This window comes from Eucyclogobius newberryi, unplaced genomic scaffold (genome assembly GCF_026437365.1).
Source record: "Eucyclogobius newberryi isolate DKJ021-1_F unplaced genomic scaffold, fEucNew1.0.hap1 SCAF_15, whole genome shotgun sequence".
Classification (NCBI taxonomy): domain Eukaryota; kingdom Metazoa; phylum Chordata; class Actinopteri; order Gobiiformes; family Gobiidae; genus Eucyclogobius; species Eucyclogobius newberryi.
In genome coordinates this window covers 7242482-7262588 of record NW_027315779.1, presented here as the reverse complement: position 1 = coordinate 7262588, position 20107 = coordinate 7242482, and the positions used below count along the sequence as shown (strand labels likewise).

At 40.7% G+C, this 20107-nt stretch overlaps 1 protein-coding gene across 1 annotated transcript in view; it reads left to right on the top strand.

The window, feature by feature from the left end:
* The first annotated feature begins 13106 nt into the window (after nucleotides 1-13106).
* Nucleotides 13107-20107, top strand: part of stard13a (StAR related lipid transfer domain containing 13a) — a 37104-nt gene continuing 30103 nt past the window's right edge. Inside the window, exon 1 of the mRNA XM_072445879.1 lies at nucleotides 13107-13287. Coding sequence (XP_072301980.1) covers nucleotides 13164-13287 — 124 coding nt within the window. The 5' untranslated portion in view covers nucleotides 13107-13163. The remainder of the gene's footprint in view (nucleotides 13288-20107) is intronic.

Genomic DNA, 20107 nt, shown 5'->3' with positions numbered 1-20107 from the left:
CAAGCACCAGCAACCAAAACATAAAGAATAAATGGCTTCAATCCCTGTTTGCAAAAAGCACGATACATAAAAGACTTGGTATAATTGATTATGAGTGACTGTAATAGATTTCATTACGAAAGAGCCCAGGCCCCTTTGACATTGCAGATAAAGCGGACAGGTCTTCAATTCAATCAAGATGGAATCAGTCTAGACATAAAACATAAAATAATCTATAATATACACATTTAGTTAATCCTCCACTTAAGCAGTCCTGACCGAAGCTTGCTCAGTGTCTGGAAATATGTCCCGTTTAATGGACAAAATGGACACATTTCTTTACAAGGACAATAATATATAGTATATTTTTTTTATCTTAGTCATTTATGATCATTTCTAAATGTACTTATTGCTGTGTGTCGAGCATGAGTGATAATACATGTTCTATATGTATTTTGTGTATCTTATGTCATGTCTTGTTTATGTAGTAGTACTGCTATAGTAGTACTGCTGACCCCTGCTCCAGGCGAAATCTCTCCATTCAAAGACACTTCACAAAGAAAACCTGAACCTGTTAATAAATAATACCTGGAGCAATATTTTTGTGGCTCAATACCTTTCGTGTGTACATTTCTTTGAACTAGATGGGGATTTTTATTAATTATTTTTGCTAATTTGAGCTGTCACTGGTTAAGTCATCTTAGCCATCTATGTGAAATTATAGATACTAACTGTTTATAAGTGTTTTATTTGGGTTTTTAATTGCTGCTGTTCATGTTATAGGGTTATTGCGTCAGTGGAATAAAGTCGTTTCGATATAATCGGTCATCCTGATATTTTTTGTAACGATACAGTATATCGCACTTCAAAATGCGTTTCGGTGACGGGTCTTTCTGCGTTACGCTCTTTTTCATGGTTAGGCGACTTTCTGATCCCGCGCTGTCCTGCTCCTATGTGTTTTACCTCACACAGTTCAGCAGTCAGCTCCACAATTAACACGCAATGAACTTTTACGAGATAATGACGGTGGCTGTGCTGTTAATGCGTCTTAATGTGCCCACCCGCGTCACTACTGTACAGACCGGAGATACAGGAGGTCCCTCTTAAACACACTGCTCGGTTCAACGCGGCCTACAAAAAAACCTGCAGCTTTTAAACGTGCCTGGATCTGGGAGTGTATCTGGCTTTAGTCCAGGTCTCTAACTGCTTCCTCTTCCATCATTGTCCGTGTTTATGTGCCGCTGTCTGTCTGCCATCTCTTATAATAGAGCTAATGGTTTTGATTGGCCTCTTTCTGTCTTAATATACCTGCAAGCTATATATGTTTTGTGAGTGCTGTACAGTAAGTAATTTCTGAGTTTGTATGTCATTATGAAGGAACTCTTTCAATAAGATCGTTCACTGTTTTGCGAGTTGGAAAAGGCATCTTACATTGGACTAAGATACGCGTCGAGCTTCTACAATACATTTTTAGCTTAGAGTGAAGTTCATATGCAGTTGTAACAATTTCTACACCTGGTTTTATGTCGGGATGTCACAATTTAAAATGTTCGCGCTACTTTTTTTGTGAGAAGAAATGCCACAATTTAATGTTTATTCACTATTCTATGACTATAACCATTTATTTCTTGTTCAATACATTTTCATTCCTCTAGTTTGTGACCAGCTTTTTATTGAGACCTGAATCATTATTATTTTAGATTAACCAAACCATCTTGTTTTGTATAGGCTGATTTTGGGACAATGGGCTTATTGTATCGTACACCTTTTTCCAAGATTATGTTTGCCAGAGCTCTTGCTACTTTTACCAAGCAATTTTTATTGTATTGCAATTTTGTGTAATGCAACTTGTCATACAAATATTTTATATATTATTATTATTACATACATTTTGTATGTAAATGATTAGCGCTTAAAGTTCCCGTGTTTACTTTGTTACTAGGAGTCTCTATTTACTCGTTGTTTATTAGCCATCGTCCCTTTTTCCCCTTGTGTTTATAATGTTTTTTCTTCAAGTTTTCCCCTGTATTCTGATCCCACTAATGAACCCTGGAGACCCACTGTTGTGAATTGGTTCTGGATGTGTTTCCTTGTCACATTTTTGTGCGTTCACAGTACACAGTTGTTTTCGTGTGTGGTCCTGCGACACAACACAGCACTGCAGGGAGAGCGCGCGAGGAAGGAAGGAAGTTCCTGCTGGATTTTCCTTTTGAAACGCTTATTTGAACAGCCAAAAAGTACTATCACTACATATGTGTTTTAACTATAAATATGAGACGTTTAGGACTGAGCGTTGCTATCAGCGTGTCATCTACTCCCGTGACCTGTGCGGTTTCCTCTGTGTCCATTAGCCATTGTTGGTGCTGCCCCAGGTCTTGCAACTTCCATACCACACGCTGCAGCCCTCAACCCCCCGCCCCGGTCTGCAAATACCAGACACAGCACTGTCTAGTCCATATAGTCTTTAACTGGTGGTGGTTTTTGATCTGTTGAAAATAAATACTTTCAGTTGCTATTAAGAAATACCATGGCATGTCTAGAGTACTAAAAAAAAAGATTATTGGCACACAACAAAATAACAATGAAATCCTTAATTTTCTGTGATTCTAATACATTTCTGTTCCAATAGTAAAGAAAGACGAGCTTTTTTGAGTAGAGATTGAATTGAAATGACTTGATTTAGATCCTAAAATGGTTGCGTTTTTTAGTTCTTGTGATTATTGTCACCTGAATGATTATTCAGACGATTATCAATTAACCAAATAATGTTGACATCCCTATGCATAATAGGACACTCTTTTTTTTGCAGCTAGTAGCAACATCCAATATTTGTCTTTTTCTGCGGATAAAAAAAAATACAAATTTACTAATGTACTTATTGTTTGAAGAGTCTACAGATGCACAGATAATAGTTATATATATTATATAATTTATTATTATGATTATATTATTATAATTGTATATATCTATATCTATCTATTATATATATATATATTATATTATATTACTGTCGTGATCACATGCAATGGTATTTATGTATTTAATTATTTATTTTTATCTTTATTATTTTTCCCCTCCATCCCTTGTTGGGTAATGGGAGTTTTTGTTTATAAGAGTTCTTCTACTGAGAGTGTTTTTCAAACTTCCTATAAGTGATCTGTTCTTCTGTATCTACCTCTGTATCTACCTGCGCTGCATCAATGAAATTTCCCCATGTGGGACAATAAAGGATTATCTTATCTTATAGTGATCGCAGTCCAGAGTAGGTTCAATATCAGAGTCCGAGACTAGATCCGCAGATTAAGAATGACTTTTGGATGAGAGTCAAAACGTCTTGTTTTTCAAAAAACAGTGTCCTGATTACTACAACTGAATGTTTTTCAACATATTCATTCAAAGTCATAATTTAATGCATGCGTTTGCGTACGGCACGCTCCAACTGCATTAGGAGCAGCGCTGTCCTTCTGCTCGGACGCTAAACTCTCATTTACATATTAGTTTTGCTGTAAAAATAAGTGCTGCAGTTTCTAATTATTAATCATGTGCAATATCATGTGTGTGCTCTTCTAATGTAGCACCTGGCTTGGCACCTCTTTGCGTGTGGTGTAGGTGCAGCTTTAAGTGTAGAGCCAGGAGGTACAGACCATGTCCTCTGGTCACTGCTGCACGGGGGAAGTTGTTTGCTGTTTTTGGAGAGTGAGACAGAGGACACTTTTCGAATTAGCTCTTGACCCACTTTTCAGTTTGGCCTTTATTGGGAAAGACTTGACCAGAGCAACATTCCGCGATGGCTTCAGCAGAAATATTGACAGAGCCTCATTGATACTGTTGACTTAAGCTCTGGTGCGCTGATAGATGTGACTTTGGCTTAAGTTTGGCCCGTCTCAGCCCTTCACAACCTTTTTACGATGACGCATAAGGATAAAATAATAAAATGTATACTTTCTTCCACTGGTACTGCATTCAGTCCAGCCAGCTGATCTGTATAAAATATCTACACAGGAAAATATGAATTATGGCCTCTATAAAAATGTTCCCCCTCCACTGGAAGCTTAAATGACTTGAGCAATATTCAAAATAACAATCTTTCTGTTTGGTGATATCTTTTCACATCTTTGGTTACTGCTGTGATTTGCTGACTCTTGAGTTTGTTAAAAGCCTTTATGTCTACTGAGAGCACATGTCAGTCACGCTGTGGCTGCGCTGCATCGAGGCCAAGAGGGTCAAGTCAACATGATCACTCCTCAAAATTAAACTGACATATAGTCTTGAAGCGTCTAGAGCCATGCTGTTATAATGAAAAACATCACTGTGGTTTTATTAAAATGGCATTTTCTATTCACTATAGCTTTTTAACTCCTAACCTGTTAAATCTAGCATGTTCTCCTAAAATCAACAAGTCAGTTGCAGTTCTTATCCTGGTGCTAAGCCCTCCTTATTTGACAGGGTGAGATGACATGAAAAACAACAAGCCAGTCACTGCACAGAAGGATGCAGTGGTGAAACTAGAAAAGAAGATGCAAAGGAAAACTGAATTTTGTTTTGAAATATTTGAAAATGTTAATAGAAAAATATTTCATACAATATTTAGTCTATTTAACCTTATCATGACCCACAACCTATTGTGCGATTATAATGATTTTCGTGGGTAAAATGTCTAGAACAGTTTGTCTGTAATTCACATGCAAATTTCAAAGAGCAAATCTCTTTTAAAAGAAGAAAGGTCAGTCGATTTTGTGGATTATGTGGATGCACAATTATGTTTAATCTTTATCCATGTTTTAAAACCTTTGTATAGGGCTTAAAATAAAATAATAATGGTCCAAATAGAGAGTAGCATGACTGTTAAAGGATGGAAAACATGCCATCTTGACAAATTCATGGGTTTGAGTTGGGCTGGGCGATCTGGGGGGAAAAAGGTTGTTTTTTTGTTTTTTCTCACATTGATTGATCTCGATTTCTGATATTTTCTTTGGTCTTTTTTTATTTGGTCACAAACAAAGTAAAATTGTCCTTTAGTAATGATTTCATGAAGATAAACCATACAAACTTTTAATCTGTGCTATTTAACACAAATGATGATCAAAATTCTTGTGACTTCTGCTCCAAATACCTTGTGGACTCTCGATTATAAAAAAAAAAAAAACCTCCCAAATAATTAACGATATCACATGACTCAATCTGTCGATCTTTCGATGAATTGCCCAGCCCGAGGTTAGAACTATTTTATTCTATGTAGTTATGTTTGTTTATTCTAAATGTTGGCTAAAGTGAAAATGACAGTTGTAGCACTTCTCTCCAGCTCCTGACCAGATGTGCAAACAGTATTTTGATAAGCTGGGAAACATATGGATCCACTGAACGTCAGAGTGGGATGATTAGGTGTGTGTGCTCCAGAGCACCACTCAAACAGATAATAGTAATAATGACCATAGGAATTTAGGACAAGGTCAATGCAGCCATCTGTTCAGAGCTGGAAGGTAACTAAATCTACTTATCTACTACGTCTACCATCATAAGATAGTGGATTATCTGAGTAAATGTATCAACAAAGTGTTAGCAGTGGCATTAGTAAGGTAGCTATATTTTCATTTTTAGGTAACTTTACTTTTACCATTCAGGAACAATTACAAACCACTATTTTCTCCTTATGTATCACCATCAATAGATTGTCAAAGCAGGTAGCAGGGCAACCTCACCTTCACCGACACCACTATCTGTAGTAGACTCTAAATACACGTGCAAGTGTCGGTGTGTTTGGGTTAGCTCGCGACGCGTGTTGAAATCTTAAGTGTGCGGTGCTTAAGATGATGTATAGTAGGGGCACTGCGGGTATGTGTGATGAGTGAGTTGGGCAGATTGGATGGACTGGATGGCAGCGTTGCTTAAAATAGATGCCAGGAAGAGCATGGTAGAAACACGCATGTAAAATTTAAGACTGTCCAGCTGTACAAGACGCACACGTCACTGTCTTTGATCGCATGGTCTGTTAAATCATTGATCGCACTGGACTCGCTCGCATCAACATGATGAGGAAAAGGCAGGTATTGACTGTGTACGGTAGCTTAAAAGCTAGATGACAATTACTGCGATTTCTGAGATGAAATGAACAGCCACATTGGACCAATTCATCACCTCAGCGTCACAAAATGTTCTACTACTAGGATCACATTAAATTGTATTCGTCAAATCTGAAATAGAAGTCTTAAATAAATATTGGCCAGGGGACCGTATTTTATTTCTGTCTGCATAATTCATGATAACTAATACTTCTGTGGTGTCCGCTATATAAATAGAATGCTTTAATCTTATTTGATTTTCAATAGTTTTGTTCCCGTTTTCTGTTTTTGAGGTTGTCTGCTGTTGCAGGCCTGTTCTTGACTCTTGTTTATTTCACTTGAAGAAAAATGTCCTGGACACCATGCAGTGTAATTATTAAGGAAATGATCTATGCATTTTTAAAGGCAATGCTTTGTCCAAAGGAGAGTTGTAATGTCAGCGTGAGAGAATTAAACATATTCTTCAGTCATGGTTCAAAAGGAAGTACAGGGCCTTTGACACTGACGCCACTTTGCCTGTGTGAACGCACTGAGTTAGTGATTGTTGGGGCCAGAAAGGCCAATGGCCCAGAGTAGCAGCCTCACTTCCATCAGTCTGCAGCAGGGCAGCTTTGGTTCCAGACTAGAGGTTGGCAATATATCAAACTTAAGATAATATCATGACTGTTGATTTGAAGCTATGCAAAATGATGTTGCAGACTTTCAAATGAGAGTATATTTCTGCACTTTTGTGAATCATTTTGCAGACATCTCACAATTTTATGATATTTCAAAAGATATTTTTTAACACATTAAAGGTTGAATGGACGATTTTTTTGACCCAAATCTGAGTCTTATTTCCTCGTGGCGTGGACTGCCAATTAGTCCTGCCACGTATCAATCATAAAACGCACCTACCGCTCACCTGCAGCCGCGTGTGGCTCGTCCCCACGTTTCCGCGTGTCTAAGCGTATTGATCTATCATAATATAGTTCCCTCAGTGTACAGGACAAAATGAAGACGGAGAAAGACTGTTCGAGCTGTCTCATAAGAGACGGAAATCTACGGGAGACAAGAGATGCAATGCAATCCGTCGCGCTAATAAACAAACGCACGTGTGTGTTGTATCAGTCCACACTGGGGAGTGCGCACTTCTGCCTGCGTTCTCAAATCGCTAAAAAATCGTCCATTGCGCCTTTAACATCATATTGTCTGACTATCGATTATCAGGATACTCAAAATAATCAAGATCATTTTTTGTCAATATCAAACAAACAAACAAACAGGTTTGGACAGTCAATGGATAATGACTAGTGCTTTGAGAGGCTTGTTAAGGTTGTGAAGTACAATACAATTTATTGTATTTAACTAGAACTTGACAATTCGGTTCAGTTACTAGGCCATCATAAACATAAAAGTATCCTGGTGTATGCATAGTGTGTTCTTTATGTAATGTTATTCCCCTTAATGTGATACGTTCTACTCATTTTTATTGTACTCACACCTGCAACATAGTGTACGTTGGCATATAATCTCTGCAGTGAAAACAGGACCAGCCGGTGCCAGAAAGAGCTCTTATAGCATATTTACAGTCCTCTGTGGTTTTTTGACACAGTTTTCTCACCTCATATAACCTGGTGTTGGGCAAAGAAAGTAATTATCCAACTCGACCGGCTGCATTTGTCTGACCACTGCAGAGGTTCTGGAGGTGAAGACGCCCCTGTGTATTTGAATAGGGACATTTCCTTAATCCTGTTCGGACTAGAGTCCACTGCCCCGCTTCGATTGGCCAGTCGGGTTCCAAGAATGTGTGAATGTGTGCTTTGATTGGCTACAGCTTTAAGACACTGCTGTTGTGGGGTTTCTCTGCTCTCAGGCTAAAAAGTGGACCTCAGCTTCTCACCTACAATATACAAGAATATACCAGAGCAGACGTGAAATGCTGAACTGATCCAGCATCAAAGCCATTACGGTTTTTGGTGCAGCTTCAAAAACACTGATATCTGATCCTCTCACCGCCCTCTCAACCTTAATCCACCTTTTAACACCGTTTACTGCACAATGATGGACGTGAAGAAAGGTCCATTTCCAGTATAAAGCGATGATCTATTTTAAGTACATCTTTAATGAATAATAAATATTTGAATGAATTATTTGTCAACCGGTTTACTGTTTTATATTCTTTTCCGTTAAGTTTTCTGCCCTAAGGCTTTGTTCGACAGGACAGCTGAAGTGTGAAAGGGAAAGAGCGGGGGTAGAACTGCCGCATGTTCACAAAGTTAAAAGTAATAACAATGTATTTTGGCATAAAGTAATTGGTTACAAAATTGCGTAAACATAATTGCCATATATTTTTTTCTATATTGACTGGTGAAAATATCAATATACCCATTCTGAAACCAATATATCGCCCATTCCTAACGACACGTGTGCAACAACTGTAACCAATACACTACAGTGGCATGTAAGTACAACCCAAAGGTGAAATGATTAAAAAATATAAATAGTTGGTGAGCATGTAGTGAAAAAATATATATTACAAACGATAACTTGTGCTGGACTAATGGGTTTTATAGCAGCACGCACTGTACACTGGCCTATGTGCCGTTATGAGATCAATTCTGGCTTTGGGTTTATCAAATTGCTGAATGTCTTCCCCCGCACTTCAATCTCATTCCACATAGCAAAGTATATGAACTAAAATAATATGCATAATACATTAAGTAAAAGGAGAGAATGTGCGCGTGCGAGTCTTCATCACAGTGACGTAAATCCTTCAATATTAGATGAGACAACATGGTTTAAAGTTAAGATATGGCTTAATTTAGGTGAAAGTGAGGGTTTGGATAAAGGTCAGGTGAGCAGTAATTATAGTTATGTGTAGGATAAGTCTTCAGGAGATGTATGCAGTTAATGCAGTGTCCCCAAAAGGCATTGAAACCCAGCATGGGAGTATTTGTGGTTTAATTATTCTGACTTTCTGACCAATATTGGATTTCTTGCGCAGTGAGGGGAAGGTGGTTACGGTAGTTGTCTCTGTACATCGACTTGATAATGTGTTAATACCCACTAATCCTTAAGTCCACACATGAGAGACTCACAAGGTCACAAGGGCCTGTGACTCGAGCGTGAAAAATCTATACTTTTACTCACAAGCACATTTTGACCGACTCGTGTTTTACCTGAATGTTAACTTGGTCTCGTTGAATGTTATGAACTGTATGTAGCTTGTTGTTCAATACAGAGTTGCCCATTTTCCCCTCACCCAAACATTGTTGTCTAAAAAGGAGTAGAAACCTTTTAAATGTTTCTATTAATAAATCTCAAAGGATGGTTGTTTATTGCTTTTGTCCTTTGCTCCTTCAAAACTCTGTAGAACATGCCTAATTCATTGCAGACATGCCTTGTCGACCAGTGTCCTTGTCTTTGTGTCCGTCTCTGTGTTAACCCTGCGACGAGCTGGTCCCTCTCCAGGGTGCACCCCGCCTAAGGCCCAAAGTCACTGGGAAAGGCTCCAGTCACGCCCACGACCCCAGACGCGAACAAGCGGTAGAAAATGAATGAATGATTGTAGCCTCAGCCTCTGCAGCTTGTGGATACATGGTTTATTTACAGAAACAATCTGAACTAAAATCACAATTTCATTAAAACTATAAAGTCTTTTGATGTTTCCTTTTATCTACGTTTGGGCGTGCTACATATTGGTGGTCCTGTCAGCTCTTATTATTGCTAATGTTTCCATTAATTTGGGGCTAATCTTAGTACAGAACATTTTTATATACTAAAACACTCAGATTAGATAATATTTCATGTCATATTTAAAGCAGACTAAACAGAGTTTGGCTGGCTATGCATCTCATACAAAAGTACATATTTTTGATGGATTCATGTATCTCCGCCCACTTCTCTGTACTCATTTGTTATTATTTAAAAAATTAAGACTTGAGTTATATATATATTATATATAAACTTCTCTCACCTCACCCTCCGCGGGTGGTCTCTGTCTCTACTTCTCCCCCTTCAAGCTCGGGTCCTCTGCCAGAGGCCCCTGGGAGCTTGAGGGTTCTTCAGTATCTTTGCTGTTCCTGCACCTTTCTGGACCGAGATTTCCGATGTCTTTCCATGGATCTGTTCAAGTCATTCCTCTAGTTTGAGGGTCACTGCCCCAAGTGCTCCAATCACTACGGGCACCACCGATACCTTCACGCTCCAGGCCTTCTCCAGCTCCTCTCTGAGGCCTTGGTATTTCTCTAGTTTCTCATGTTCCTTATTCCGGATGTTGCCATCACATGGAACTGCAATGTCCACCACCTCGGCTTTCCTCTGACCCTTGAGACCACCACTATGTCCGGTTGGTTCGCCTGTGTGTGTGTGTGTGTGTGTGTGTGTGTGTGTGTACTTGTTTTAAATAAAATAAAAGTATTGTAACAATATCATGCTTCTGCCCTAATTGATTCAAATTTACTGGTGAATGCCTTTGGTATAAAAGATGACTTCCTTTTTACTCTGGTTTACTGCTCTACTAGATTTCAGTTTACTAAATAAATGACTTCACCCTTGACGTTTTTCGTGTCAGTGCATATTAACTTGACACCACATAAAACTGCACACATTGCTATAATAATTTCTCTGAATTTTGGTTTAAACCTTTTTGTATTCGGACATTGTTTGAGATCTTCATTCATACAGTTCCATTATCTAACTCCACAAACAGAAACACAAAAACCTTTCTTAGTTGTGTTGAATTATAAATATTTTCCCTTCAGTAAAATGTGCAGTTTGGAAACTAATCATATCCTTAAGCTTTAAAAAGTTCTGCAGTTTTGAACAGGAACTCAATGGTCCCATTTATATTATTAAGCTTAAACAATATTGCAGTTTAGTTTTGTTTTTAGGCTTGATGGGTTTAAGTGAATCTAAAGAGGAGTCACTTTTCAACGATCGCCCACATTTTTGCTTTGGTGCGGTTTTTGCTCTTTTGTCTAAATTACAACGGTCAAGCAGCGCGGTCAAGTGGTGGACTTCTGCTGACCACAGCGAGGGCAGACATGTTTAAACTGGCCCAAACGGGAGGCACACTCTCGTTCTTGTTCCTCTCCTCTCTTTACAATCACGGCTTTTCTCTGACCTGGAACTCAACACCTCAAACAGGACTTCCGAGGAGCCTCACGGACAGCAGCTGAGGAGCATCCTAAAAGTGTCCCGTCGTCTCCCTCAGCGACATTCCTGGGACGTCACAAGAGTAACTCTGGATTCGGAGCTGTCAATGAGGTGAACGGTCGTAGTTTACAGAGGACTTTCACTAATACTCTTCTATTACTTGTATTTACTCAATCAAATTCAGTGTATCCAACCGCTATGCACAGTATTCACACTCTGCATTACTGCTGACCGCTTAATGTATAATGTCCATAACGTCCGTCCCTCAGGACACAACATGTTCACACCTCAGACTGAATCATTAAAGGATTTAGACGTTTGATACGCCTCAATGTCCTGGCATCATGTACGGGAAATATATCATAGTTTTTACTTACTGTTTCACCAGTATCAAATTGCATAAAGTAGTGATCTTTGAACTATATTGCTTTATAAACTATAGCTACATTGTCCCATTGTTAGCAGACAAACTGCACTCAGCTGTAAAGGAGCACAATTGTAAAAAAGTTATAGCTTATATTTTTCAATCAATAATAAGTTGGGAGATCCCATCATGCTGAATTGGTTCAGTTTAGTTGTCCCAGTTTTGTTGTGGTCTCTGCGTAAGTGTGAATGCATCCAAAGGGAACAAGAAGGGACTAAACCTGGGACTAAATCAAGACCCAGACGAGGCTAAACCTAGAACATGACCAAAACTGAGCTCAAAACAGGACCAAATCATGGCATGTGTGAATTCACCGTTAGATTCTAGAGTTATAGCCTACAACGACCTGCGTAGATAAACTGCATAGTGCCAAATATAATAATAATAAATAATAAATATTTTATTTATATAGCGCTTTTCAGGACGCTATGACATATACAAAAAGGGGGGGTATTTACAGATGGGGGACACCACGTACAATACACAATAATGTACAGATAAAATAAACAAGACAGAAGAAGTAGAAAGAAAATGATGAGGATGTAACAGGGGGGAAGAAATGTGCGAAAGATTAGATTTAGAATAACTACATGATACAGAAAAGACATGTGTAAACCAAAATGACTGACAAATGATTCAATCTGATCAGGGTTAAAACCAAAACAGTACAAACCATAGATCAAGTGATTCTCGAACATGCAGGACAGACTTCAGACCACTTTAACGCTGTGAATACCTGTCCAGACTTGGGGTTTGTTCCAATTTTGGAGCGGTGAATGTGCAAAACAAAAAAAGAAGACTAAACTCTACACTTCTGCCGGACTATGGACCGTCCTGCTCCACAATGTGACCCCACAGCCCTGATATGTTAAGCCCATGACTAATGTGAGACATGTTTGTGAGTGGCCCAGGACACACAGCACACAAGTATTCCCACTGCACAACACAGGACTATGTTGTGTGTTATTGGCATGTATAGGAGCGCATTGAAAGAGATCCTTGTGTGGGTTGGGGGCTGAGGGTGGGCTTGAGTTGTAGCTACATCTATTTAGGAGAGGAAAAGGCAGAGGGGGGGGGGGAAGAGGGGGAGAGAGAGAGAGAGAGAGAGACGCTGAGAAACCGCCTCTTGCATTTGGCGCTCCTCGTCAGTGCGCCAGTTATTTGGAGACGGTTTACGTGCGTCGGGGACAGGGCGCCCGCGGGACACGGTGGGGAACGGTGACTTGCTTTATCCAGTCATACAATAATAATATACGCGCCCGAGTCAGCGTTTCGTGCGCGCGCGCGCTCTCGCAGGACGGTGACGCAGGTACGACGCGGTGACGGACCGTTGCCGCATGCGGTGGCGGCGGCGGCGGGACGAAGCGAAAGCGAAATCCTGACCGGGATAACGGGACGAGAGGACGAGCGCGCGCGCGGCAGGATTTTTTATTATTATTATTATTATTATTTTTTTTCTATTTCTATTACCGGTGACCGTGACAGAGAGACACAGAGAGCGCGCGCGTGGAGCTGGTTTTTTGGGGCGCACTGCGAGGGAATATGTGTCGGAGCGTGCAGCCATGAGCGGCCAGCGAAAGTCGGCGAAGCTTCAGCTGCGGCGGTCGATCAGTGAGCAGCTGCGGGACTCCACGTCCAAAGCCTGGGACCTGCTGTGGAGGAATGTCCGGGAGAGGCGCTTGGCAGGTCAGACGCACGCGGCGGGGGCAGCGAGGGGCAGCGGGCTGGGTGGTGGTGGTGGTGGGGGGGGGCTACTGGTGCTGACCGGGACGGGAATTTAATATGATGAACCCTCTTAATGTTCTGCATAAACGTCCCGACATGCACGGGCCGTGGTCATTTTCTACTGTTTGTGTGACATGTACTGCTGTGGTGGTCCTGACTCCTGATCCAATGCCTGTCGAGGCTTTGTTTTAATGTTATGGTCCATCATGATGCACAGTCCCGGTTTGATTTATTAAGGTTAGACTGGATTACTATTCACATTTTCACGTTTTATTGTTTTCTTTTTTTAATTAAATCTACTGTTAAACCTTTTAGATTAGCCATAGATCTGTGGTTGATTGGGATTTTGTCTTAGCATTGTCTATTCTCTACTCTTTTAAAGCGCTTTACATAAGTAGCCACAGCTGCCCTGAGGCTAACCAAATGGAACAGCTTCTCTGACCACCAACAATCACATAATCACATGGTGTAGTGTCTGCCCGATGGCACAACAAAACTGAGTGGGATTCAAACCACTTACTTATTAGCTTTTTCTTTACCACATTTGTCCCATGTTCAGTCCATGTTTGTCAGAGATGATAAATGATGAATATGTCTTGTTATTGAGGATTAATCATCAGTTTCTTTAGTGTTCATCTCGGTTTGGTCTGAATGAATTGTTTATTTCTCATTGCTATGATCTTTAAACATGTCAAAGCCTGGTTTACTTTAAGGTTTTACTGCTGGGATTGTAGTGTGCTTGTAAATTCCAGCATTTAGTCTTGGTTTTGTTCTGGTTAAGTCCTAAATTTAGCTCGGGCAGCAACTGATCCTTAGTCAGCTGCGGTATAGCAACTGGTTAAGTCCTGGTAGTCAAAGTATCCATTCCATTGTTTGGTGAGTTAGTTATGGTTGATTCATATTATGCACCATTACATTTGCATCAACTATAAAATCATGTTCGACTTCTGTTTGTTTCTATGCTTTTATTATTGCTCGTCACATTTCAAGCCAGTATGTGACTTGCAGTGGGACCAGACTGCTGTGTTTATATTTTGATCCCACAGCGTCTTGTCTGCATTGGAGTCATGCGCTGCTCGCTTCTGATATTTTGGGAAGGTCATTGTCAAATTTAGTCTCAAAACAGCAGCAGTGGCATGCGCCGAGGATACCAACACGCTCGCACTCCGATTGTCCCCATAATCAGCCCATGCGTGCGTTTTGACTAAAGAAAGATGGGTCATTGACTGGGTGTAACGCGTGTCTTTTCTACTTGCTGTGTCCACCAGACGCCACTGCACCAAAGTGAGAGGCTCTGGCTAAATTTACAGTGGCCTGGTGGTGCTCACTGTGTCTGGGCAAAGTCACAAAGCAGCAGATGAGAGATAGGGCTGCAGCTGTCTGTTTACTTTAATGTAATTACAAGAAATCCGCCTCTCAGGCAATTTAAACAGGGAATATTCTTGTGCTCTCAATACCACAGACTGTAATGCTGTTGATGTTGAAGTTTGTAGCTAAAGCTTATACGTATAGAACATGTGAATAAGTCAAGTTTTTTTTATCATTACTTCTTGTATCAAAAATGTGGCTAAATCTACTGAATATTACTCAGACTGTGTGTATTTGGATGCTAGTGACACAGTTTAGGGATTGTTATAATGGTTCTTTTTTTTCTGGCCCGAAGGCTTTATTGGACTGGACAGCTGAAGTGTGAAATGAGAGAGAGAGGGTAAAGACATTCTGCAAACACTCATGGTCAGGAGACAAACCCACAACACTGAGGTGATAGTGCAATGCCTCAACACCGCTGCATCACCGGCGTGGACGCAATACGATTTGAAACTCGATTTAAAGACCAGACACACAATACTGACGTCAAAGCCACTATGATTGAACAAGCTATGTACAAATACAAAGTAGGAGCCATTTATTCAATGTTTTTGTTTAGTTCTGATAAAGATCAAGACTAAAACTATTCAGAAAATGCCAAATTCAGTCCTATTTTTGTTTTCAACTCAAATTGGCACCGGTAGCTAGTATCAATACAAGTTTCAGTGTTGATTTTGGGGTGGGCGATATTGACAATAATAATATCAATATTCTTTTGGAGTATCCCAATAACAATAGTCAGACAATATTATGTTAATCCATTTTCGTGTCTTTAAATGTATTAGTTGAGGTTTAATTATCAGACAAATGTGAAATGTCTGTAAATTGAATCACAAAAGAGCTGAAATATCACCTTATACCCTCATCTGAACTTTTACTACGTAACCGCAAAACATCCACAATATAATAAAAAATTTTAAATACCCCCATCTCTAAATGATTGTTTGTAAATGTTTCTTTGGACAGTTTATTGGAGTTGTAAATCTGATCTTTTCGTCAAACATTAGCGCGAACACGACCCAATGATATCAGCCGCAGTCTTCGTCCCATTGAGTCTGTGGACCATCATTAGTTAATGACAGTGAAAGTGAGCAGCACCTGCCCCCCTCTAATCCCCTCTCTCCCATTTCTCGCCTCTTTATCCCGTTCTGTCCAGAGCCCCTCCCCCACGGCCCACTGCTGAACCCATCAGTCCACATCTGCCTGGATCACATTTGGAAAAAGGGGGATCCCAAAAAGTGCACATCTGGCCTTACTCTTATTCTGCAATGCACTTTCACTTAATGGATTAGACAGGCCTGACCATGGCACTACATAAAGACAGGGGGATTATAAAAACTGGAAACAAAAACTGTGGAAATGTGGTAATTTTTAATGTTATTTGGTGATTTTATTATCAAATATTATCAGGATAATGTAAAATAAATGAAAATGTATAAATTGGCTTCTTTACAGGGTAGAATATTGTTTGTTGGTCGAGCGTCAAATGACTCCAACCATACTGATGATATTAATTTATCATAAGAATCCCAGCAGAGTGCGTGCAAATTAGTGTTGAAGTAGAGATGGAAGTGAAGTAATAAATTGAAGGTTTATTATGTCACGTCTTCTGGCATTAAACTTGTCTATCTCCGAGAAGACAAGAAGGTGACGCCAAGTTACATGTCAGTTCTGTGGAGGGGCGACTCTGCTCACAGTAAAATTACATGTTTTATGAGGTATTTTTCAGCCAAGGAAATAACTGTGATGCAACAATGCCATACTGAGGAACTTTCTGGGCAGAGCACTAACGTTTACAGAGATCTCAAGATCACTACATTGAGAAGAAAAAAATGCAGAAAATAAAACTACCGTACGTCATAGGCTGTCACAGGCTGCTGTCACAGGCTGCTCACAAACAGAGCAGTGTAGTTTTTGTTGAGTCGTGTTGTGCAGTTTCTGGAGTGTGTTGTCTGACAATTGGCTGCATAAAGCACTTGGATTTGACCATAACCCACCATATTTTTAGGTCAAACGTGAGGTCACTGCAGCCGGGGTCTAGCTCAAGAGTATTTCATTTTGTCTGTGTATATTTTGATTGTTTTTTGTAATTGTAAAGCTTATAATTGAGTGTCTGCGTGATGACTTCACACAGACACTATATGTTCTTGTATTGTGAGTGATGTCACAATTTTTTTATTATTATATTTTCCATTTAGCCAGTTTCAACTCCTTAACGCTTTAATCGATTTCAACAAGTTATACCTCATTATGATCGCTTTCACAGTAGTACGTGTGCTAAACTTGTACTTTTTGCAGAATTTTCAAAAGTATTAGTACTTTTTCCCCATTTAAATGAATTTGGGCATTATGAGTGTCTGCGGCTTTCAACCGTGTCCCTCGGGGTGTCCTTTGGGGGGTGCTCCGGGAGTACGGGGTCCGGGGCCCTTTGCTCAGGGCTGTCCGGTCCCTGCATGACCGGAGCAGGAGCTGTGTTCGCATTGCCGGCAGTAAGTCAGACCTGTTCCCAGTGCATGTTGGACTCCGCCAGGGCTGCCCTTTGTCACCGGTTCTGTTCATAATTTTTATGGACAGGATTTCTAGGCGCAGTCGGGGGTCGGAGGGTGTCCGGTTTGGGGACCACAGGATCTCATCTCTGCTGTTTGCAGACGATGTTGTCCTGATGGCTCCATCAAACCCGGACCTGCAACATGCACTGGGACAGTTTGCAGCCGAGTGTGAAGCGGCTGGGATGAGAATCAGCACCTCCAAATCCGAGCCCATGGTTCTCGACCGGAAAAAGGTGGCTTGCCCTCTCCAGGTGGGTGGGGTGTCCTTGCCCCAAGTGGAGGAGTTCAAGTATCTCGGGGTCTTGTTCACGAGTGAGGGAAGGATGGAGCGTGAGATCGACAGGTGCAGCGGCTGCAGTGATGCAGTCGCTGCATCGGACCGTTGTGGTAAAAAGGGAGCTGAGCCGAAAGGCAAAGCTCTCTATTTACCGGTCGGTCTACGTTCCTACCCTCACCTATGGTCATGAGCTTTGGGTAGTGACCGAAAGAACAAGATCGCGGATGCAAGCGGTCGAAATGAGTTTCCTCCGCCGTGTGGCTGGGCGCTCCCTTAGAGATAAGGTGAGGAGCTCGGCCACACGGGGGGAGCTCGAAATAGAGCCGCTGCTCCTCCACGTCGAGAGGAGCCAGCTGAGGTGGCTCGGCTCCTGGGCGCCTCCCTCGGGAGGTGTTTCAGGCATGTCCCACCGGGAAGAGGCCCCGGGGAAGACCCAGGACACGCTGGAGAGACTATGTCTCTCGGCTGGCCTGGGAACGCCTCGGGATCCCCCCGGAGGAGTTAGAGGAAGTGTCTGGGGAGAAGGAAGTCTGGGAGTCCCTGCTCAGACTGCTGCCCCCGCGACCCGGCCCCGGATAAAGCGGCAGAAGATGGATGGATGGATGGAGTGTCTGCGGAATTCTTTAGACTTTATTCTTTAGGCTTTTGTGACAGAGAGAGAGAGAGATATTGATATTGGTAAAGATTATAGTGACTAAATCCGATTTTTTACAATTCTATTCACCTTTCCGCCTCACCTACTTTTTCCTCTTTTTGCCATGGATCAGCATGAGGGGGAAATCTAGCCTCTTTAAAGTACATTTTGTGTAAATTGTCAAATGTTCATGTGACCAACAAGTCAACAATGCACAGACTCACTGGGCCTGAAAACGACCTTTCAGTCTGTGTAGAACTTAGTTTCTCTGGAGGTCGGCAGCCCTGCATTAACTAATACAACCAGAAGAAGGATTACATTATATGACTTCAGGAATAAGGTGAATACATTTAAAGTCTCCTATTGTATGATCGCTGCATGGGTGGCTTTCAGTTGGAACACAGTTTTTAAACCCAACTGATGCAGTGAGGGGCTTCTCATTTCTGAAACGACCAGGTAGAAACACAAAACCTGTGGTCGTGGAAAAAATCTCAACATACTCGCAAAAGGTTCCTTTGGTCATCTTTGATGATAGATACTTTTTATTTCCTCTATTGTACAGCATCCCATGACTCTTCTGAGGATGACAGCAGACAAGCAGTTGAAACATGACAAGGTATGACGCCAAACAAGCACTGGTCGGATACAGGGAATAAAAAGTATATAAGATGCCAGTATGTTTGAGAAGGGTCAAATTATTGGCATCACGAAGAGAAAACATCTAAGGTGAAGCAGAATGAGGCCGGTCCCTGAGGTCCTCAGAGTCCGAGATAGTTCATATGGCATTAACATGTCTGAGATGTACTTTGGTGCTAGGCCATGGAGAGACTTGTACACAAACAGAGCTGCTTTAAAGTCTATTCTCTGAGCCACAGGGGGCAGTGCAGAGACCTGAGAACAGGTCTAATGAGATCGTACTTCCTGGTTCTAGTCAGGACCAAAGCAGCAGCGTTCTGGATGGTGTTGCCAACTTAAAGGTGTATTTACCACCACCTACTGCAGTTGTTTGTCTTCAAAGTATGTGTTTTACGCTATACCATTAAAAAGAAGAGGGAGTGCGTTCTGGATGTACAATAGTCTAATCTACCGAAGACAAATGTATGGATAAGTCTCTCCAAGTCTGGTTTAGACACTATACTTTTGATTTTGGCCATGTTTTTTAGATGATAAAAATGTATTCAATTTTTAATGCGCAGAACTTTGTCATAAAGAATAATGCCAAGTCGTTACACTAAGATGTGGCAATTAGTTTGAAGGTAGTACTGTGAATGAATGCTGTAATCAAAGCTAAAGGTGTGACTTTTGTTTGTGAATACCTTTTTTTTTTTTGACAGGCAGTTTATGTAGCACAATTAATGCAATTATTACTGTACATGGTAAGACTGTTCCTCTGATTTATAAATATAGTCCTGTTTGCTATATACAACATGCTACTAGGATCATTTCAATCCAGACCTTTTCAATGTGAGATAATCACGTTTGTGGTTCCTCTTCTGCTTTTTATGGCAGTTCTTTCTCTCCACCATTTGAAACTGATCGTAACAAGATACACTCTTGTGACAGTCTTACTACAAATTGAATAATTTTCTGTAAGCCTACACTACTAGAATAATATACAGTGTATTCTTTAGCATAACTGTTCTTCTGTCTTCCTTGCACTGTCTAAAGTAAAAAAGATGTGTTGTTTGGTTTGTATGTTTGTAAGTCTTAAGCCTTCATTTGAAATAATCCATCACTGTGATCTACTATGCCCAAAGGAATATGATTTTATCTCATAAATCAATCAATCGTTGCTAATTACAGTCCTACATTTTACCTGTGGCAATGTCATTGGTTTCCTCTAGAGGGTAGTCTAATCATGGTCAACCCAAAGTTTACTAATTACCACACAACTTGAGATGTCTTGCAGTTAGTCTCAGATCTAGTTAATACAAGTTTTGAAGTGGCGTGCCT